This window comes from Syngnathus leptorhynchus, chromosome 1, assembly GCF_054491065.1.
Source record: "Syngnathus leptorhynchus isolate UIUO chromosome 1, UIUO_Slep, whole genome shotgun sequence".
Classification (NCBI taxonomy): Eukaryota; Metazoa; Chordata; class Actinopteri; order Syngnathiformes; family Syngnathidae; genus Syngnathus; species Syngnathus leptorhynchus.
Genome location: NC_141195.1, coordinates 5,566,375 through 5,588,861, shown reverse-complemented (window position 1 = coordinate 5,588,861; position 22,487 = coordinate 5,566,375). Strand labels below are relative to the sequence as shown.

Below are 22,487 nucleotides of genomic sequence, written 5' to 3'. Positions count from 1 at the left end.
AAAAATAAAGGCTACTTCTGGTTTTGTTTCTGTCACACACCCGACAACTTAATCCAGGTTGCTTGTCAAGGGTTAAAATGCAATTCCCTGAGTCAGCCCACCACCTAAAATAAAAATCTCTCACAGCATTCGGGTTTGAAAATTGTAATTTATGTAAACTAGGCTAAACTAGAGGGAAGTCTGGGAGTCCCTCCTAAAGCTGCTGCCCCCGCGACCCGACCCCGGATAAGCAGAAGATGGATGGATGGGTAAACTAGGCTGCCCCATAATAATATATAGCCGTGTCGGAAATTAACAGTGAGAGAAATAAACAGTTTTGGCTTCTTTCACTATTTCTTTTTTTTCCTGCATATAGTAAATGCTCTACGTGGTAATATTTGTATTTGGATTTCGGACTACATGTTTTACGTAGTTTATAGAATACAAGCTTTTACATGTACATATTCCTATGAATAGCAAAATAAAAAGGAATCGATAATCTTGCAGTATTTTTTCCCCCACTAAGAGCTGTATAATAATAATTTGCCAAAACAAAAAAATACAACATACAAAACAAACACACCGGGTTTGGTGGGTGAATCTAAATATCTGATGCCAGTGACAGACCACAGACAGACAATTCTGTTTTACTTTCTCGTGGTTTTTTTTCGGTTTTTTTCCCATCTTAATAGTGTTTTATTTGTCTGAATGTAAGCAGATCATATAGCGCGATCTAATTCTGATAGCAGCAACAAACAGCATTGAGCCATTAGTCACTTCCATGTCACACCACGCAGAAGCATATTTTTAAATCTAATATTATGCTACACTGCTCCAAACAAACATGCTGTGGACAAAATACTCAAGTTCTCCTTTATTCACAGATTTGAAAAAGCACTCCTCATAAAAATAGCACAAGAAATTATAACTACACAAACGCTCACATTATTATACAGCTCAAACAATGCATCAGGTTTGGGAAAACGCTGCATGTTTGTTCAGGACCTCTACTGCTGCAAGAAAAAAAAAAAAGGTGTGAGTGAGATGTACACACTATTAAGACAATGAGATTATTCAGTCACAGTAGTATGTAAGTATGTTTCTCACCTTGGCCTTCTGGCTCTGGACAGGGACGTAGAGTTTGAACTCGGCCGGTAGCTCATCCTCAGAGTAGAGCCTGTCTGAGAAATATACCCTCCTGATCCGACAGTTAGCATGAATCTGAAAGACAAGCAAGTCACGTAACACAATGGGCCAGCATTTATGTCAAACTTTATTAAATATGTCATGTATAATTGAAGAGGTGCTTTAAATCAGAACAAATGCAAATAATGCATTTCAGAAAAAAAACAAATACAGGAACGAGAAATCAATAGCATGTGATTTTTTTCCCCCCAGCCTTAGCGCATTGAAAACGGCATTCACAAACACTGTAATGTCATTTTTAATTTGATTAATTTCTCACCTCATTGTACTGACCGCTATTTGCAACTGTTCTGAAATCTCCTCACCTTAACCTATGCCTTGTTAGTATAACTTGAGTCAAATTCTAAATTACGCCACTTGTACTCATTTTTTCACTCCTCATGCAGATGCCTACCAAGTGTAACATGCAAGTGGATAAATATCGAACAAATACAATCGGGCAAACTCACCTGCACACGCAACGTCTCAATATAGTTGGTTCCGTAGGCTCTTCTGGTGAAGTCTGAGAGATTGAACTGAATCTGGTTCCAGCCATCATCAAGTCTCATTGGCATGGTGCAAATGAACGGCTTCACTCGCGTCGTGCTCTGGTAGTTACTCGCTCTAAACCGCCGTCGCACATTTTTATCATCTAACACCTGAATGGAAAAATGTACGAGGACAAGAGCAGAGAGTGTTAATTCTGCCTCTCTATTGTCAACACACGGAACGTTCTCATATCCGTACCTGAACTTCGAAGGTGAAATATTTCTTTAAGTTTTTGATGATCATTACAAGAAAAGGCAACTTGATACCCAGTGTCTTTTTGGGGTCAGCTGGACAGGTTATATAGGTAGTACTGTAGGGAGGACAGAAAAAGGAATGTCAAATGAAATGTAGGAACAAAGCAGACAGCACGGGTCCAAAGATGACCTTCAGTGGACACACACCTGACGTTTGTACCTTCGACCTCCAACACCAGTGAATGAATGTCATTATCTGTAATTCTCTTGATGTGACCATTCCTTACCTTGTGAACAAGGAGAAAACACAGTTGCAAAGTCAGGGAAAAAAATACTTTGGAATCAGGCAGCAATGTCATTTTAAAATGCAGCGTACGGACAGGTTGAGAAGCGTTGCTTTACTTGGCTTGACACGATCAAACTACAAGAATGACATCTCATCCATCTATTAGCATTAGCGAAATGCACAATGAATGAAGCTAACGACGTGGTCAAAAAGTTTACCTTCTTGTCCCATATCTGAAGCGGTTTGCTACCGATACTATATAGAATAGAAAGAAATCCACTTTGGAACGTGTTTTTGAACATGATTTTCGCGTTCTGTACCGGTCCTGTGTACGGGATTACTGAGCTACGGCAACACGCTCCACTTTGCTCCGTTTCCGTCCCCGCCGTTTCCGTGCAATATAACCAAAGCGTTCCGTCGTGGAAACTGAACGTCTTGTCAAGATATAGAATGAATAAAATAATGAAACGCTAACAAACTTCGTCGTAATCTGGAATTTTAGCGCATTTCTCTCCCAAAATTGCAAAACACCCGCTGTTTTGGTGTTGCTAGGAACGTTCCATTGTTGCAGTGTTCACTTCGAGTTTTTATTGTTGAAGCACTCTAGTCTCCCAGGGCAACCGGTTGGAAAACAAGCGGAGATAAATCCGCGACAAACGTGTACGATAACATTTCTAAAAACTCATAAATAATGGTTTGTACTATATTGCAATTGTGCCTCAAGACGGTTTTGCATTGCGTTAAAGGAAGAGAATGTAAAAGGAAACAGTAGATTTTTTTCTTTTCTTGAAATTTGATCGTCCTGTACAATCAACAACCACAAAGTGACGCAAGAGTCCATTCAATTCCTTTTTTTCCCCTCGGTGTTCTAGTGATGTTAAAAGATCCTTACTTTGGAATAATATACGACGTTTGTCAGAAATGTTTCAGGCCTGGTGTCAGAGAAGATTTCAGACCCTAACAAGTTTTCCTCTATAGTGTGGGCCAGATGATATTACGTCTAAAGAGTTCCTGTGCTATTTGTGTTGTTCAGTGGGGATGGAAGCAAGAGTTGTGGAAGGACGCAACAGCTTGAGCATCTGACATTTCCTGACTGAGAAGAGCATCCCCATGCTGGGGCAACCCTTCTTACCCAACCTGGCTCTGTATGAATTTTTTTCTCCCTTTACCTAGTCTAAGTGGGTTTGCAAGAAGAACCATTGTGAAGATGTCGAGGACATCAAGATCGTGGTGACAACAGGCCTGCTTAATCATGCGTGAGACTATGGGGGTTAATTCGAAAGAAAAGACTCAAATTGTCATCAGCATCATCTCAATAAGGACAATGACTTATTATTTGGTTTTGTTGAGCCGTTAAAATGTCAAGTCAAGTTTATTTGTATAGCCCTAAATCCCAAGCAGTCTCAAAGGGCTTTACATCCACGAGAATCTAGATAGCCGCTGTCATCTTGGGTGTCACCTAACCACCTCCCCAGGCGGGGAGGGGTGGGGGGAGTGGGGTCGGGGAGAGGGAGCAACAACAAACTCCAGCCGAATCGGCCACTACAGGTTCATTAAAGGCCATATCATAGAAGTATGTCTTTAGATGTCTTTTAAATATTTCCACTGAGATTATTTTACTTTTGTAGTGACTTGTTTGAAAATAAATACTATTATTTTGCAATTGAGTGTGACGATTATTTCAAAGCTGTTGCTTCCATTTATATGGGTCGAAGTATTTAGTCCACATCAGGCCTCCCCGCATGATATTTTTCAAGTGTGTAGTGCGTGCATCGTGTCCCTGGTGGTCTAGTGGTTAGGATTTGGCGCTCTCAGCGCCGCGGCCTGGCTTCGATTCCCGGTCAGGAAAAAAGGTTTAAGCTGTAGCTCAGTGATAGTGTTTGTCTCCCAACTTGCAAGTTGTAGGTTTTATCCTTGTGACCATGTCAAAGTCTCCTTGAGCAAGATACTGATCCCTTGCTTGCTCCCAGTGGCCCATGGCACTGCTTTTGTTCACCCAATAATACTTTCTCCTCACGTGCGGAAGTAACAAATAAGAAAGCCTCTTGGCTGCAAGTCTTAGCCATGAACTTCTTTCACCCTACTTTGCACCAGTTATTAGTGCAGATTATTAGAATGTCTTACATATCGAAGCGCTCAGGACAATTAGTTGATGCTGTCTATGGAAAATAGATGGAAAATAGTCACTACGATTTAACAACAGCTCGCACATGACTTTCTGAGCTCCTTGAGGACTGGAGGCTGCTCAGAAATCTTGTTAATAAACAACCCCAATAAAGCTGATATAAAACTATAATTCATGCACACAGGACACTCCAACCTAGCCTATCACTTCAAATGCTTTCAGTTATGTAACTGAACAGGATATGTGCGACTGTTTGGAGATGATAATAATGCCGTTGCTGTGTGAGTGAGCCAAGTGTCAGAAGCATGGCTGGCTTATCTATGTGTGTATTAAAACAGGCAAGTTTTACTAGATATGTCTTAATGCTTGTGTATTTTATTAGTGAATACACTGTTTTTTGTCATTACACGACAGTATCAAACATGTTCATTTCACATTAGGAGGATTAGAATCAACCAGTGAAACTCACAAAACATGACTGAACCGTTGGACATGATGCTTACAAAACAAAATAGAGTGCTTCGTATTAGAATATTTGATCCAAACCCAATTATGGAAACAAAACACAGCTTCTGTTGTCAGTGCCTCACACATTTTACCCACTTGTGGTCCCCACAAATAATGAAGACTAAAAAAAAAAAAGAAGGATATTTGCCAATTTACCAAGTCTAGGCCTACTTCCACTTCCAATTAGCATAGTAATTATGAAACCTCATCAACAGATGGCAATTTATGTACTGTACTGTCTCAAACACAGTTTCCATTAACTGTCGAGAAAGAACAAACTAGCCAAGATGCAGGAAAACAACTTATTTCCCCTGAAACAAACTTTTACAAAACATTGCACAAATATCTTGCATGTTCTGATGATTGAGACGAATGCAATTTGTATGATGTCTTTTGGGCTTTTTGATTGTTAACAGTTGGTGAATAGTAATTGTTTATATGATATTGACACATTGGTGTGTGTGTGGCATTCAAAAAAGTCATCGTGCAAAACTCATTAAAACATAAAATGAGTTATAACATCTAAACAAAGGGATCAGCAGTGTGACTGGTTTGTGGTTCCACCTGAAGAAATTCCAGTGACCCATTTGGGGTAAAAGTGCTTTACATTAGCAGCACTTAAATGCAGTTCTTCGGTCTTGTAAATATAGAAGTGCTGTTAAAATGGGGAAATGACTGCTCAAAGGTAAAGTTCCTGAAAAGTGAAAATAAACGTCTTGTAAAAGGCAAACCACATGTAAACCAACCTGTCAAATGTGAATGCAAATAAGGCTTCAAAACTGTGAAACATCAAGCCTTTGTCTGTGCTCTCAAAAATCAGAAAAACAAACAAACTGAAAAACAGTTTAACTCTTGATTTTTTTTCAGTCTTCGCACATAAATTCAGGAATTATTTTTTAACAAGGACAACATCTTTAGAATCAATTGTGATTTCCCTTGACAGGGTCTTTAAATTAGCCACCGCATGATCACCACTTGGTCTCACTTGCTTCACTTTCACCTGCTCCACCTCTCAGATCCTCCTCTGAGTTACACGTGCTGTTCTGCACCCCCTGGCAAAAAACCTCACGGCGCGATTGTGTGCTGAAGTCCAGTAGGTCGAAGGAGTCGCTCGAGAAAAGGCTGTCCTCGCTCACCACGCTTGAAGGGCGGCTTTGGTGTCCGTCGGCCCCCATTTTGACCCGGAGGAACTGTTGGAGAGTGTCTGGAAATGGCGCCTGATGGGAAGACGGCGTTGAGCGCTGTTCCTCCGGAAGGTCCAGACTGCGTGAGAACTTGCCGTTCCGTTTGAGAATGCCCTTTCGTCTTCTCACCGCCTCTGTGCGCATGGTTGGACTGTCCTCTGCTGCTGGGACAAATGCGTGCTGTTTTTTCAAGCAGGAGTTTTCACAATCATCCTCTTGGACGCCTGGCCTGGACTCTCTTCCACGTGATGAGGAGACATAACCTGTGTCCCCTTCATTCAGGTTTTTAAGTATCCCCTTTTTGGGCATTTTAGAGGAGGGCTGTCTGAATGTCCTGGGAGATGACAGACTGGTGGATAGGACTTCAGCATCTATGTGACCAAGTGCATGTTTTTGATACAGATGGGGATCAACGGAACCCGAGTGGGGACTTTCTTTGGGAGGGCTGTGCAAAACAGAGTCAAAGCTCCTCTGGTGTTTCAGAATACTTTTGGGTTTCTTTCTTTCACCGGAGGAGGCGGAGCCAGAAGTTGCTGCTCCACCACAGGCTCCTTGCGTAGTCTGCGGAATAGTGTTTTCCTTACGAGACTTTCGGACGTTGGACGTTCCTCCTCGCGTTCTTCCTCCTCGCTCAGCCCGGAGAGGCAAGCTGAAGTAACGCTGATGATGGGGATCAGCAGCCAGATTGCCAGCTACCCGATTCTGCCAGTCGATGTAGCGAGCCAGGAGGGGGGAGGGACAGTCCGGGTGGGCTGATGAAGCGCAATCGCACACGCTCTCCTCGTATCCCCAGTTCACCCACCAGTGATTGGCTACATCCTCGATTGTGGCCCTCTCGTCCACACGCACCGTCAACAGCCAGTCGATAAGAGCGCAGGCGTCTGGGGGGGCGGGAGAAAAAGTCGAGAATCATTTGCAATGTAACACGCCAATACATAGATAAATAATTAGAGCACCTTCAGCTCTTTGATATTTTTGAGAGTTTGTATTTACCAACTTCAGAAGTAAGAATTGAAGTAACACAATCAAGTGCCACTATTCGATATTTGTGTTTGAATAAAAAAGACATTGTAAAGGTGCACCTGAGGGGGGGTTGGGTCTTCGATAGCGACCGTGGCATATCTGCTCTTTGAGGATGGAGTGACTGACTCCATCAAATGGCATACTGCTGTACACCAGTGCGTACAAAAGCACACCCAGCGCCCAGCAGTCCACCTGGCACACACAGGTATAATGCATAATAAAGCAAAGCGAGAAGAGTCTCTGTCACCAAAATGCACGGGTGCACTCAGTGAATGGAACAATCAATGATTGCTACCAAAATATCCCGTGATTAATAGCTCATTTGGTTTTTCTGCCCCAATTTGCTTCCTCCATGTTATTCTGACCCACCTCTGGTCCCTGGTAGGGCAGCCCACTCACTATTTCTGGGGCGGCATAGAGCGGACTTCCACAGAAGGTCTGCAGCAGAGTGCCTCTTTGGTACTGATTGGAAAGGCCAAAGTCGGCCAGCTGTTAAGTGAGCAAGAGTTAAAGTATTGTTAAAGACATAAAAATGATACATTTTAGACACTTGTGAACACATAAAACAGTGACTTTATATCAAAGTCTTTTTGTGGAAGAAATTCAAAAAAAAAAAAAAAAAAACGATGTACAAGCCGAAACATGTCAGGTAATGCAACCTAAAATATCTGTGAAGTGATTGACAAGTGAAAACAAAATGAACTTATTAGAACTGTTACGAAAGAAAATATCTGGCAGATTTATATTTGTGAATACATGGAGAAGAAGATATGTGAGAGAGAAGAGGTCCAAAAACATCTGACTGCTCACAGTTTGTCACGTAATGGAACAATCATGAGGACCACATGCAAACATGCTTAGTCGGCTCTTTATCTCAAGAGATTATTACCATGCACACGCCAACACGCTATCAGTGTCTAAGCGGGTAAAAATAGTCAACACTGGAGCTTCACTTCCGCGGTGGCTGTGGGACGGACAATGACACACATTTGTTTTGGAATAACAACAACTACAGTGGCGTTGTTTTAAAATGCACAACTGATGCGTACACAGATCGTTTTTATTAACTATTAGACACCGAAAAAAAAGTGGTAACATTAAATTGATTAAAGTTATTAAACTGGCGAAACAACGATATTTCGAGCAAGGTGGAAGTCAACCGATTTCGTGGATTGTGTTGTGCTGATTCCACTGTACACTGCTAAAAAAACAAATACAGGACATAATCATCACAGTCTGACTCGTTGCCATTACGCAGCTGCTTTGTCTTAAAGACACACACGAAAAAACGTCCACGTATTGCTCACTTCCTCCTGCTGATAACAGTCGAGTCAGTTGAAGCCAAGGACTGGAAACAACCAAGTCCGGCAAGAGCAGTCTCCACATGTGCTCACTTAAATTACAACCTTTGTTTGCTGCAATTGCCAGGAGATTCCTTGCATTCCCTTCACAGCTGCCATGTATGGAATGAAATATCCAAATAAGGCAGGGAATAACTTTTTTTTATTTTAAGTACTATATTTGTACTGGTTGTGGTTTCTTGGCTGAGAAACCCATATGCCCAAATCCATCTGTCAATATTATATAAAGCTGACAACACACTGAATTAATCTCGTAATCACTATCAGCTTTTTGTGATTTATGTATTCTTGATTGATGACCACCCCCCCCAAACCAAAAATGATCAATTTCTAGATGCTGCTGCTTTTCCATACCTTCACATTCAGATCTTGATCCAAAAGGATGTTCTCCAGCTTAAGGTCTCGATGCACAACACCGTTCTGCAGGAGATCACAAACAAACATCAGGTTTCGCTCAACATGCAATGATAATCTTCTCTTGAGGTTTATCAAGTTTGAGCCAACCTTTTGTGCTGCTGCCATGGCAGATACATTTTTTTAAGCAGACTATAAAACGAATGAAAATCTGAATCGGGAAAACATGTGGATTGCTCTTGTTTTGCTTTTGAATGTGAAGATGCTGCTCAATGCAGGGGCGGATCTATTCTAGTGGAATCCAGGGCTGTTAACCCCCCTCAAATCTTAAAAAAAAAAAAAAATCAAAAAAAAAAAATTCTAATTTCAGCTATTTTCTGTTGTCGTTTTTTGCAGAGTTACAGTTATTGGCTAACGAGCACATTGTTAATTACACCCTATAAAGGTCCCAGCAGATTTGAATATAAAGAGCATCAGCAATGGAAAATTTCAGCCACATAAGTGTTGCTTGAATTCTATTAAGCATGTAAATTCAACTGAAAAGTGACTCACGAGGAATTCTTTTTACTCATCTCAACAAACTCTTGCCGTGCTCTGCATGGTGGAGCGGAACATTCAATAATTTATTCACACTTGAACACTCAAGTCTATTTTGGGGCAATGTCTTCGGCGCACAAGGCGGAGAAAATCCTCCTTCCTGAACACTTTAAAGCTGTAAAAGCAGCATGATAAGCTCTGTATTTAACGGGAGTAATTCTTGAAAGAAATAGTAGAGCTGCTAAAAGGAAAGGAATGCAACAAGGAACTATGATGCTCACTCGCTTAACTCTGACAACAATGCACTTCTAAATAAATCGTCTCATTTTCTAGCACAGGTTGATGTCAAAACAATCCAAACCAAATGAGTCATCTGAAGTTCCGACATCAACACGGAAATTGAAATAAAGCTGATTCAATAAAACGTGCTTTGTTAAATGTGTCAGTGTGTGTGATTGTACACATTCAATCTCTGCCTAATGCGCTCTTAACCCAAAGAGAAGTGAAGTCAATGTTTTTTTCTGCGGGATTAGGATTTAACATATTTAGCAGTGCTGTATTTGCTGGCAGGGTTGAATACTTCATCTGCTGCTGTAATTCAGCTCGTGCCAAACACATTAAACGACGACGGTGCGAGTTGCCGTGAGTTCGATGTGTGCGTCTGAACCTTGTGGCAGTAGTGGACAGCCGATGTGATTTGCCTGAAGATGCTCCGGGCTTCCGTTTCCGCAAGTTTCCCCTTGCCAAGGATGTAATCGTATAGCTCGCCTTTGCTGGCGTACTCCATCACAATCACAATCTTATCCCGGCTCTCGAACACTGCAATGACACAGGGAAGACATTTGAGATCAATTTCCTTTGCAAAGAAAGAAAATTGCAATGGTCATTCAATATTAAGAGGCTGGAATCTCAGAAAGGCCAGATCAATACGACCCGAATAAACAAAACTGTAGATTGGCGTGATTCGACTCCAAGTTTTACAAGTAAACTAAATTACAGGATATTATTTTTGGAGCATTGCTGGTTCCTTGTTGACAGACAATGGATTTGTATTGCGCATGTATAATGCCATAATAATCGTTACCCTCGAGGAAGCGTATGATGTAGGAGTGCTGGAGCGAGGAGGTAATCTCAATCTCCCTCTGGATGTGAATTTTGTCAAGGTCGTCTGTGATGCGCTCCTTACGGATTGTCTTGATGGCCACCTGAGAAAAGAAACGCATATTGAATGGTTTTGGAAGTTTTTCAAAATTGGAGTTATTGTTTGACTGATATTTAGCTTTGACTTACAAGCAAAAAAAAAAACGTGTAATTTTTTTTTCTATAACCATTGCACAAGAATTAGTTTCCCCCTTCAGCCTTCCTTATAAATTAATTCAAATCAAATGAATACAAAAAATCAATTTCCTCCATTTACTAAACAGGCAGACGGAGACAAAGACAAGAATCAATACCAGTGATATGATGATGCTTACATGGACATAAATACAATCCTTGGGTATTAGAGGTGATTATGGGGGTTTAAATCCTGGATGACAGCTGCACTCTTCACACTCCTTTCCTTAATCCTGAGCACTTACTGTACCCCCAAATGGGAGGCAGACACGCGACACGTGAACAGACCCTCCACAACAACTTCTCTGGATAGGACACCTCGCTCCAACAGCATGAGAAACTCCCAACAGATAGTAGAGCATTTAATTTAGTAACACACCATTATAATGGATGGCTCAGCCAATCGGATCCAAGTCATGTTTCTATTTGCAGTATTGTAATGAGGCCTCATTTGGGCGTATTAGAAAGGGAAAATATTTTTTATAAAACACTACAAATATGTCTTTTATGATTATTTTCCTAAATCATTTCTGTAATTTAACAAGAACAAATCCATCAATGTAGGATCAATATAGGTTTATCTCAAATGAGGGCACGAGAGAGTTTGGACCGGTCTCCCTCGGGCAAACGGGCCGTTCCTCTGCATTCTCAGCTGAAGGAAATAAACATTTATGAGCCATTCCGAGGTCCAATTCACACGCTCTGTCACCCCTGCCATTTATGTAAGCATGCAAACACACTGTGACCTTCTCAAAACCGGAATTATGATTTGTATTCTTATTCGACTGCATCCTTAAATGAACTGGATCGATGACGCATCTCTGTTAGGTCAGCGGAATCTTAAGATGACGGCTTCAAAATAAGTCGACACATCGTGTATTCATTGGCAGTCAGCTGAGTGGCGCATGTGACAGACTGAGGAAGTGAGGGAGGTGGGGGGGGGGGGGGGCGTTTACATACTCACTCATCTTTAATGACACAATTCGAGGAAGGCAAGCAGATAGCATCAAATGTATAAATGGTGTTTACGGTTTGACACTGCATTTGGATCAAGGGAACCCAGAGCAATAGAAAAGAAACATTTGTAGCCATTGTTCAGCCTTGAGGGCCTTGATAGCAATTTTAAAGTGGCATGTGTTTGAGTGCGTGATCTCGTGGGGAAAAACGTGTGATGTATGCGTCACAACTCGGTGTGATCGCCAAAGTATTCGTCCGTCCAACAATACGGTATTGTTCATCCAAACAACATCCTGTGTGTGACATAGGAGCCTCCAAATAAATAAGGGGAAACTTAGCTGCTACTGTATATGGCTGGTAGTTCTAAGATATTACTTTATCATTCACAAGATATGAGTAAGTCAGAGGCATACTGTCAAGGTTAAGCAGTTTTTTTAGGCTTGTAGTTTATAGGACAATTCTAGACTATATATATCTATATAGATATAGATATATATAGAGATATATATAGATATATATCTCTCGCTTAACAAATACTCAATTTGTTTAAAAAAAAGCTCAAACTAAAATGAATAAAAGTATAAAAAAGAAGCATTTTAGAAAAAAAATCAAATGAATAAAACCCAACAAACTTGCTCTTTGATACTAAAGTGGAATTTGAGAAAAAAGTCAAACTAAATAAAACTATAATGAAAAATCCCAAACTACGATCATCCTAGCCTAGATACCGTGCAATTAATATTTTCAATGGCATTAGCCTGCTACATTCCAAAATGCTCCCACAAATGTTAGTCATTGATGACAATTTTTGGTAATTGCCATTGGTCACACAAAGGTGTCATTGCCTAATGCAACAAATGATTTGAATTTAGCATCAACAAGCACACAACAGTAAATGTCTAGAAAGACAAAACATTCTTATAAGGGACTTGATACGGTGCAACTGTACTGTGCCCTTCTCCCCAAAATGCTCCGATACTACTACCCAGATACCACTTTTCATTAGCCTGACATATCCCTTCCGAGTCGAATATATGCTATGCTCAGTAAGTTTGTCTTGCATTTCTGAATATTTGATGAAACACATTTTCCTCAATCCAACGTGATGGTGACCTGGTAAGTGCCACTGTTTGATACCTCAGTTACATTTCCATCCTTTAACAACAGCAATACTGATCTCTTCCTCGTTCTCCCCATGCTCACTATCAAACAACAGCTCCCTCGGCCCCCTTTCCAAAAATAATGTCCGTTTTGTTGCAAAGAATCCTTGGTATGTGCACACTAGTGGTGCAAGGAATTCAGCATTTACCCTTGCCCGACTGAAACCACTCACACCACACTTACTCCCTCACATGCTCACATTTGCAAAACTCATTCTTTAGCAGCCCACTCTTCCAAAAGGTCTCCCCGATTCTTTCTGATCTCACAGTTCTGGCGGAGACAGCCAAGGTAAATGTGCCGGTTTTGCCTCGACGGCCTCTGTATCAAAAAGGATTATTCCTATCACATTGTGTTTGTTTACTACAAAGCCCGAAAGGCATTTGGAGCAGATGGAGTCTCAGGAACAGATTATGGGATAACTACATGAGAATATTTGTCACTAAATTCTGTTTAGATTGATATTTAAAATTTAATACATCGTTCTGTGTGTGTGTGTATGTGTGTGTGTGTCGAGTCATACGCCATTGTGAGGCAGACCTATTGTGGAAAAGTTTATCCGTTCGTTCAAGTGCTGAGTGAGTCAGTCCAAAGGCATCTCAGCCTGGTTGCACATGAAGCAAGAGCAGCATCCGAAACATGAGCTCACAAATATAAACGCACACACACATAGACACACACATGTACACACAATCTATGTGCAGTACTATATATGGATTGAGAAAACTGTATATTTGTCAGACACTGTGTACCGTATGTTAGCCACAGGGCAAACAAACACCGTGCAGCTCAGCTTCTGGCTAGCAGATATCATGGCATGTCATAATTTTCTTACTGCAGATTATTTTTTTTTAATTATTATTGCTCACACGCACTACACAAAACTGAAATTATACTATTCAGGCTAGACTACTGTAACGCACTCCTCATCGGGATCCCTAGCAAGAGCCTCCAGAGGCTCCAGTACATCCAAAACAGCGCTGCTGGGATCCCGATGAGGGTGCGGAAAAGCGACCACATCACACCCATTCTCCGTTCTCTGCACTGGCTCCCCATCAAATTTCGAATAAATTATAAGATCGCCCTTCTCACTCACCAGTGCATCCTCGGACATGCTCCCCAATACCTCAAAGAACTCCTTGCCCCCAAATCTGCCACCCGAAGCCTCCGCTCATCCAATTCTCACCTTCTCCACGTCCCCAACACCAAGCTGCGCACCATGGGTGACCGGGCCTTCTGCCATGCAGCCCCCACACTGTGGATCTCCCTCCCCGACCACCTATGAGCACCCTAATCCACTGACTCTTTCAAAACCGGACTTAAGACTCACCTCTTTACTTTGGCATTTCTGTAATTCCTGTTTTTATATCCTGGTTGTCGTCCAGTTGTTTTATGCTTTTTATTCTTGTTTTTACTTGTCATGTAGCACTTTGAGATTCCTCCGAATATAAAGTGCGTTATAAATATAAATGATTATTATTATTATTATTATTATTATTATTATTATTCTATTGAAACAACAATATGCCAAATTCGTTTATGCCATAGGCCACATTCTAGCAATTGCATCCTTGCCTTTATAACTGATCACCGTGTATTATATAAACATCAAATTAATTTCAAATTTGAAATCAGAGGCCAGTAAAAAACAGTTTGTTCAAATATTAGACTTATGTGAAAAGAATACACGTTCCAGTAAGAACCACAGTACATATGTAAGTCAGCCCCTCATTTGTAAGCATCATAATGTCCGTACCGTTTGGAGGCTTGCCCTGTCCACCGCCTTCTTCACTTTGCCATAGGTGCCCTTCCCCAGCGTCTCCATCAGCTCGTAGCGATGTTTCAAGTTATGTTTGTGCTGGTGCTTCTTCACCTCCATCATCGAGCCGCCCGCCGCATCCACGTCTGCGTCCGATTCCAACCCGCACACGCCTGCGCGTCCGCTAAGCCTGCGACGAGAGTCTTGCGGGTAGCCGAGGTCTGAGCGCTCGCCGGTGTTCATCGCGCCTCTGCTGTCGCCATCACGTCTGCCCATCGCGCGAGACCACACAATATGTTGCACATTCAGGAGCCTGATGAGCAGTCACAGAACACCGCTGCACCAGTAGTCAACTCCAAGCAACAGGCAAGAGTGACCTGCCAGAAGACACGGGGTTACCGATGGGCGGAGCCAACCACCAGTTGTCACTTAGTTCAATTACGTATAGTCATTGACTTATTTTTTTTATATGCAAATGTGGAAAAAGTGATCGGACGCGTAAGCATTTTTTAACGGCCTATGGCATGGACAAAAAAAATCACATCTGCTATTCATAAATGTGTTGTATTTATTGTCTACTTTTTCCAAATATGCAAAGATGATTAAAACAAAATTACAAGAAAAAATTGCATGTTCCACACACTGCTGCAAATTTTGACAACACAACAACACAAAATTTGTTTGGCAAAAACAACAAAACAAATGCAAAATAAGCAATGCATTTTGTTCCTGTAGCCGACAACATCCATCCATCCATCCATTTTCTGTTCCGCTTTGTCCCCACGGGGGTCACGGGCGTGCTGGAGCCTATCCCAGCCGTCATCGGGCAGTAGGTGGGGGACACCCTGAACTGGTTGCCAGCCAATCGCAGGGCACACAGAGACAAACAACCATCCACACTCGCACTCATACCTAGGGACAATCTAGAGTCTTCAATGGGCCTAACAAGCATGTTTCTGGGATGTGGGAGGAAACCGGAGTGCCTGGAGAAAATCCACGTGGAACATGCAACATCCACCCAGGGAGGGCGGGAGGTGGACTCGAACCCGCACCTTCCTGTGAGGCGGACATGCTACACAGTGCTCCACCGAGCCGACCAGCCAATAAAATATAAACCCAAATAATTTTAAACAATGCCTGGATATGGCTCGTGCTTTTGCTGCGCTGTCATTATTAGTGCCCGCCCCTCTATCACGTTCCTTCAAGTTGCTGCTGTCCGTTTTTCAATCAAGAACTCTCTTCATTTTTTGCATCATTTCGTCCGAAAAATAAACACTCCCATGCAGATACCTGAAAAATGTGCTCTGTTACTTCCCACCACAAGAGCCACACAGACATTCTGTCAAAAGTAAGCCCAGTTAATTTGTTTAGCCCCATTAAACCAAATCCTAACAGGGGCAAAGAAAACACAATTAGAAACAATGTCAAATGCTAACCATTCAGTGCAATGATGCAATAGTAACATCATAGCAATCTAAACACTAGTTTCATTCATAGTCTCATGCAAACTCATGCAAATTCCCTAACTTTATGATTGACTATCTAAGACCTTACGTTCTTCATTTGCAGAAAAATCCAACCCTGGCTTGTTTGCTCAACAAGACCGTCCAGAGTTCTCACATCCATAGTCAGTTTGCAAATCTCGGGAGGGCAACTCAGGCCATAAATTTTCTTGTAAGGTCAGAAGTTCGCCTCCCTCGGCTCCTCGGTTCAAACGTTGTCGTCCCTCCGAGCCATAAAGGGAAGTCTCATTGTGTGATGAGGTCACGAGGATTGAGGTTAGCCACCACGCAGACATCATAGCTGTCGTGCATTGCTGCGTGTCTTTCTACCACTGCCCACACGTTCTCGGCAGGGTCCAACTCCAAAACCTCCTTGGTGATGATCTCATAACGGCCTGTAGCCAAAATAGACAACATACATATAAAGTACGGTTTACGAGACTCTACAACAGACTGTTATCTATAGCAGGGGTTCTCAACTGGTTTTGTCCAAGGCACCACCATTACAACCAAGAGGCAACTCGGGATCACTGCTTTGGCAGAAAATTATTATTATTATTATTATTATTATTATTATTATGCACCGAAGGAGGATAGACCGATATAGGCTATTTATTTGCATCTGTATGTCTATTTTGGTAATCTTAGCTACATTTGCCATCATTGGGATGGGTAAATGATTCACAAAATTAGCTGGAAAGTAAATCAAGTCTCAATAAGAAATCAATTTTCTTTTTGAAAATGTTACAAGAATTTATCATTTCCGATTTTGCGGAGCACCTATAATACCGCCACGGACCATTAGAGGTTGACAATCCTTAAAGTATAGGGCGTGGTGACATGGCTTTAAAGTTAAAGCTGTGTTTTTTTTTACTCCACAAACATCCAGTTTTGAATAACCTCTTATCTAGAATTTGAAACCTACTAGCCCCCTTGTAGTAGCCGCAGAGATACAGTTTTTCTCGCACTACTCCTGCATTTGTGGTGTTGTTTCGAAGGGACAGCAACGACGTGGGCAGAGTCGGGCCTGGCCTCCATGTGTCTGTTTCCGGGTTGTAAATCTCTACAGAGCTCAGAGAGCGACGTGATTGTCCGAGGTCCTCTCCATCACATCCAATACCACCTGAAGAAAACAACGGTATCACCTTTCCCTGCTTTTTTTTTTTCCCATCACACATTTCTTGTCTTGAGATCAGACCTAAAATGTAGATTTCTCCATTGAGAACAGCAGAGCCAAAGCGATACCTGGAGTACTTCATCCTTGCGCATTCTTTCCATCGGTCTTTACCGGGATCAAACTGAAACACTCGGTTACTCAGCTTGTCTGGTTCTTCATCTGGATGGCTCTGTAGAAGGTCAAAAACATAGCCACTAGGGTCACGGGATTTCACTACACATCCTCTATGATATCTAATAACTAGGTTTTACAGAATAGTTTCAAAATTAGAATCTATGGCCATGTTCATAAAGATAAATGGAACTATTGGGGAGTCTTGAATGCAGCCTTGTTACATTTTGATACAGTACATTTTGATACAAGTCATGCAACCAACTTAGCATCCATGGCGAACGTTCGAGGCTAGTTCATAAAAATCGTACTTCCACTTGAATCACATTTTTGGCCGACATTCATCACATTTCATGTTTGTACCTGTGGCGACCATCCTCCCAGCACATAAAGATGATCCTTGAGGCTAATAGTGCTGTGGCAAGCCAAAGGAAGAGGCAGCGGAGCGAAAGAGATCCAGCTGCCACCTCTCCTCAGCGACCACCTCATCACACTGTCTGTGATGACGTAATGATGATGGACTTTCATCTGACCGCCAATCACGTAGACTGCGTCACCCAGCAGCCCGAAAGCATACATGTCCCTATGTTCCGCCATACAAAGTTTGATCCAGATAGACTCCTCGGCAGGATTGTACCTGGAACACGAACAAATTAGGTCAGTTGGTGAATTAAAATAGTGACACGCGGTTCCTGTGTCCACCTGTAGAGATCTACTCTCTTCATTCTATGTTCATCTTCTGCCTCTACGGCGACCACTATGGTGTTGTCACGAGTCACAGCGCCCCCAGAGATCTGACCAAACCTCGCTGAGCCCTTCAGAGGAGAAGGTATGTAGTGAGTCTTTCTGTCTTGGGGAGCGAAGCAAAAATTCTGATCAGCACGGCCCCCACGCCGGGATGGAATCCCATCCTTGTCCACGCCTCCCAAGCAGATCAGGAAGTTTTTGGTCTCCATCCCGTAGCGAAGTGTTGATCGAGACTGGGCCGTGTCAAACATCCGAAAGCACTCAAAGTCTCGCAGCAAAACCTGGTGCACAACAAACAGAATAAACAATGAATATATGGTTCTTGACACATGATTAACACAAAGGCGTGTCTATCTACCTACTGGGTTTCTCCTCCTCGCTTTTTGCAGGAACATGGGATCCACAAGCTCCAGCCGGACACGCCCGAGCAACTCCACAGCCTGAGCTTCACTCTGCGAATCCCCTCGCCGCTTCGCCACCCAACGTAACACGAGCTCCAGCACCACCTCCTCATGGGAGATATTCAGGTCATCTGATGCCAGCAGATCTGCGAGACTTTGAGCATCCAAATCCAGGACTTCCTCTTCTTCACAAACCTTGGAACAAATAACTGACTGTAAACTGGCAACACAATTTGAAGAAGAACAAGTGGAAGAAGAATAAACCGCGATTTCAAGAGGGCCTCTGCTCTGCTGGGTGCTCGAGCAATCATTGTCATCAGTCAATTCAACATCACAGACACACACAAAAGTGAAATTTGCACCTGTGTAAAGTGTTGACAAAGGTATCGAAAAGCACAGTCAGCCAAACCCGTGGCTCCCAAGTCTCTGGCCCAGTGGTACAGACCGACACAGTTGGAAGCGTCCATCCTGGCCTCCATGTGCCTTTCACATAACCTAAAGTAGCGTCAAAGGTTTACTTGGAATGTCCCACTGATTCAAGAAGCAAATGGTCCCGGTCTTTTTCCCACCGGAAGGCTCCATCGACATGAAGCAGGAAGGCGGCAGCAGACACTGCCTGGATGTTGTCGTTGGAGAGGTAGAGTTCAGCGCGGTACATGTATCCCAGAAGAAGCTCCAAGCTGTGAGCTGAAGTGTCTCTCAGGGGTACTTCGCCTCCCCTTGTTTCTTTTAGACCACATGTAAACATGGCCTGGACATAAAGAGAAATTAAAATGAAAACTCCTATTAGTGTTAACGTGGCGGGAGACTACATATTTTTTTTTGTACTGACACACACCTCGAAGTATGGGCTGAATGCAGACAGCACTACCTTGTGGCAAGCGAAGGAAAGGCCGCCGGCAACTAGAACCACGTCAGTGAGCTCCTGGGTAGTTCTCATCTTCTCCAGTTGCCTAAGAAGATGTGCTCCATGCTCAGCCTGAGCGGTGGCAACCAGGAGAGTATCCATTCGACTGATGCCTGCGCACAGAAGGATTGTTTGAACATTTTCTTATCCGTGCTGTGCATGCAGCAAATGGCAGTCTTCATTCAGAGACTAATAGCATTGCTGTTATACTATCCATGTTCCATAGCACTTCATTATAAAAGGTCTACACATCCCTGTTCAAATGCCAGGTTTTCTTAAAATACAAAAATAAGACTAAAATAACAAAAAACTTTTAAACCATTACAAATGTGACCTATATTCTGTTCAACACAATTGGAAAAACATTTTTTTTTTCAGTGAGTGTGAGATTTTCAATGAGATTATTTATTTATTTATTTATTTATTTATTTATTTATTTATTTATTTATTCATTTATTTATTTATTTATTTATTTATTGTGCAAGTGTGCACAGCCTTTATATTTAGAGAGGATTAAAGTTACACCTTAATGCCCAAGCCCTGGTCTTAATTCACAACATCACAAGTTCAAAAAGTAACATTATGGAGAAGGGCACATGTTCTCTGGCGTTAAATATATCATGGAACACCAGAGCCTGGATCTGAACCTTCAAGTTCAGATTTTTGAGGCGATCTTTCACAAAGCAATTTTGCAATGTCAGCAGTCACATGCATGTATGAGTTCGTAGCAAAGCATGCCATTTGTGGCAATCATACCAGGAGTGTCCTACTCAGATCATTCAGGCGTCTTTGGGCTAAGAAGAGCTCAATTTGTTTTTACTCTCAGTTGTAGTTGTAATGGCCAATAGTCCTGTCTTGTGTACTTCGGGCAAGGCGGTGGGCAAGTGTTTACTGGCAGAAGGGTTTAAAATAGACCAGCAAGACTACTCGGACCTTTGGTTTCTTCAGGTTTCCACGAGTGGCTGCCAATGACAAATAAATATCGAGAGTGCCCCCCCCCCCCCAAACACACACATTTACCAGGTTTGCACGTCCACTGATATACAGCAATTCCCTACCAGACCACCTGCACAATGAGTGAACTCTCCAATATGGAAATATCCTATTTGAAAGATTCTTCTGCATTTCTTAGACACTTATTTCATGAAAGGTCTTTAAACACACTTTAAAAATAACAAAAACGTATTAAAACTAACAATGATAGTGAACAAGAGCAATGAACACACTGAATGAATGAATGAATGAATGAATGAATGAATGAATGAATGAATAATGAGCATTTAAACAAAATGGTATGCTCCCATCTAGTGGTAGACAGTGGATTTATATTCAAAAAGTAAACTCAATCGTTAGAATTTATCACCTCCAAAAATCCCCCAAAGGTCATAGATGGACAAAAGGAGTAGCACTTTTCAGCCAATCTCTAGAAATGCAAACACATTTTTCTTACAAAATGTTATCATCCAGAAATCATCTCTTGCTTCACTCTGAGTAATCCTACTCCCTGTTTACAATCTACCCCCCTACTGAAAAAGGGATTTAATTGCAGAAACACATCAAGATAAGAAACCATGAACACCTTTGCTTTTTATGCTTTTTGTACATTATATATAAAAAAAAAAAAATTCTGAATGTAGTTTTATTTTCATGACGTATGTCACAACTATTCAACTTCCGATAAGCAAGTGATCTCGTGATGTCATGGCTGCCTTTGATTTTCCCAGCGGTAGGCAAAATGTCCTGGGAACATCATCCCAAATCTTAAGTCCCCATTATCTTGTCAACACTGACATCCGTCTGTATCAAATCTTTTTGGATACTTTGTAATATACAGCAAGTGACAGCTCAGATAACTTTTGACGTGACGTGCTCAGTTCTTATGGCGTGACCACAGTTTCTCAGTTTGTTGTATTATTATTAATATGACCAAAATATACTTTTTTTTTTTTCAATTCAAAATAGAAGCCAATTTCTTTGATCAAATTCAAGTGTCCACCTCTAACCGTGGCCAACTTAAAGTGCATCTAGAGTGTGACGGCGCGCACGTACACACAGCTCCTGATTAGGTGTCACTGATTAAACGGAGCTTGGACAAATGATTATTTTGTTTTGTTACACTGTGTGCTGCACTGTATGTGGAAATAGTTAGACGTTTCCTGAAATTACGCTGCACTGACATCAACAAACCTTTGCTGTAGTCATAGTCACGCTTATTTTGTGGATGGCTGAGTGATTGTAATGGTTGACCACCAGGGTTGAGCTCATCTCAAGCTCAACGGTAAACCTGACGAGAGTTTCATCCTAAATGGTTCATGAATTTTTTTTGGTGAATTGAGTCTATGGTTTTAATAAGCATTTTTTGGAGAGATGTGTACCAGTCTCAAAATTAGGTACACCTAAAAAATGTAATGAGTTCGTACTGCAGTATTAGTTATCATTTCCCACAGTGGGCCGCTATGACAAGTAAATCATATCCATCCATCCGTTCGTCTATCCGTCCGTCTGTCCACAATGGACTGATTGGCAACCGATCAGCCAGGCTCAATCATTGCAAGCACAAGGTGAAAATGCAAAGCTGAAATTTGAGCTTCCAAGGAAATGGTGCTTACCGCTAATTATACAGATAATAATTCTCACTTTCTTTTGAGTGACAGAAAGCTTGTCTCCTTATGTCTCCTATCGCCAAGCTTAATAAAAAATAAAAAAATAAAATGAAAACTAGGTCTGGAAAAATACCCAACTTTGTCTTTCTGCCTAGCTCCATAACTGCAAATATGTTAGGTCTCTAGTAGTAATATGTGTCACATCATGTAAATCAATACTTGTCTGATTATTTATTTTAGTTTGTTTTTTTCCTCCTCTCATATAAACATTAATACTCTTCATCACTTCATTCTGCTTTTTGGGCAAAGTGTGATGTTTTTGTTTCTTGCTCGTCCCCTGAGTTATTGTTTCAGCTTTGCTCGATCGTCAAAATGTTCTTAACTGCAGGCATTTACATGTATGTGACAACTGCCAGGGTTAATATGTGCGGGAATGCTTCCTCTTTCTCTTCACATTGTTAGTCATTCTATTCAGAAAAATAACTCCCCTTCTATGAGTGGGTTGCTCTTTTACGTGAAACGCAGAGCATCATGGGCATTTTCTTC

At 41.7% G+C, this 22,487-nt stretch overlaps 3 protein-coding genes across 4 annotated transcripts; all 3 read right to left on the bottom strand.

The window, feature by feature from the left end:
• Positions 1-846: 846 nt before the first annotated feature.
• On the bottom strand, positions 847-2,757 carry cfap20 (cilia and flagella associated protein 20). Of its 2 annotated transcripts, none has more exons than XM_085915305.1 (6): positions 2,412-2,757; positions 2,115-2,194; positions 1,912-2,023; positions 1,635-1,823; positions 1,087-1,200; positions 847-992 (listed from the first exon to the last, which is right to left on the bottom strand). In XM_085915305.1, exons 1-6 carry the CDS (start codon positions 2,493-2,495, stop codon positions 987-989), a joined length of 585 nt encoding a protein of 194 aa, XP_085771431.1. In that variant the 5' UTR covers positions 2,496-2,757; the 3' UTR covers positions 847-986. The 2 variants fall into 2 exon arrangements, with proteins under 2 accessions (XP_085771431.1, XP_085771439.1); XM_085915313.1 differs by having other exon boundaries at positions 847-989.
• Positions 2,758-4,680: 1,923 nt separating this feature from the next.
• On the bottom strand, positions 4,681-14,912 carry LOC147061549 (NUAK family SNF1-like kinase 1). Its single transcript, XM_085922979.1, has 7 exons — positions 14,491-14,912; positions 10,369-10,489; positions 9,952-10,103; positions 8,748-8,813; positions 7,402-7,521; positions 7,092-7,224; positions 4,681-6,890 (listed from the first exon to the last, which is right to left on the bottom strand). Exons 1-7 carry the CDS (start codon positions 14,767-14,769, stop codon positions 5,794-5,796), a joined length of 1,968 nt encoding a protein of 655 aa, XP_085779105.1. The 5' UTR covers positions 14,770-14,912; the 3' UTR covers positions 4,681-5,793.
• A 137-nt stretch (positions 14,913-15,049) lies between these two features.
• LOC147061548 (kelch repeat and BTB domain-containing protein 12-like) lies at positions 15,050-19,440 on the bottom strand. The gene is made up of 9 exons (XM_085922988.1): positions 19,270-19,440; positions 19,001-19,182; positions 18,794-18,926; positions 18,393-18,626; positions 17,986-18,311; positions 17,647-17,920; positions 17,194-17,341; positions 16,921-17,118; positions 15,050-16,390 (listed from the first exon to the last, which is right to left on the bottom strand). The coding sequence occupies exons 1-9, from the start codon at positions 19,438-19,440 to the stop codon at positions 16,242-16,244; spliced, it is 1,815 nt and encodes a 604-aa protein (XP_085779114.1). The 3' UTR covers positions 15,050-16,241.
• Positions 19,441-22,487: the final 3,047 nt, after the last annotated feature.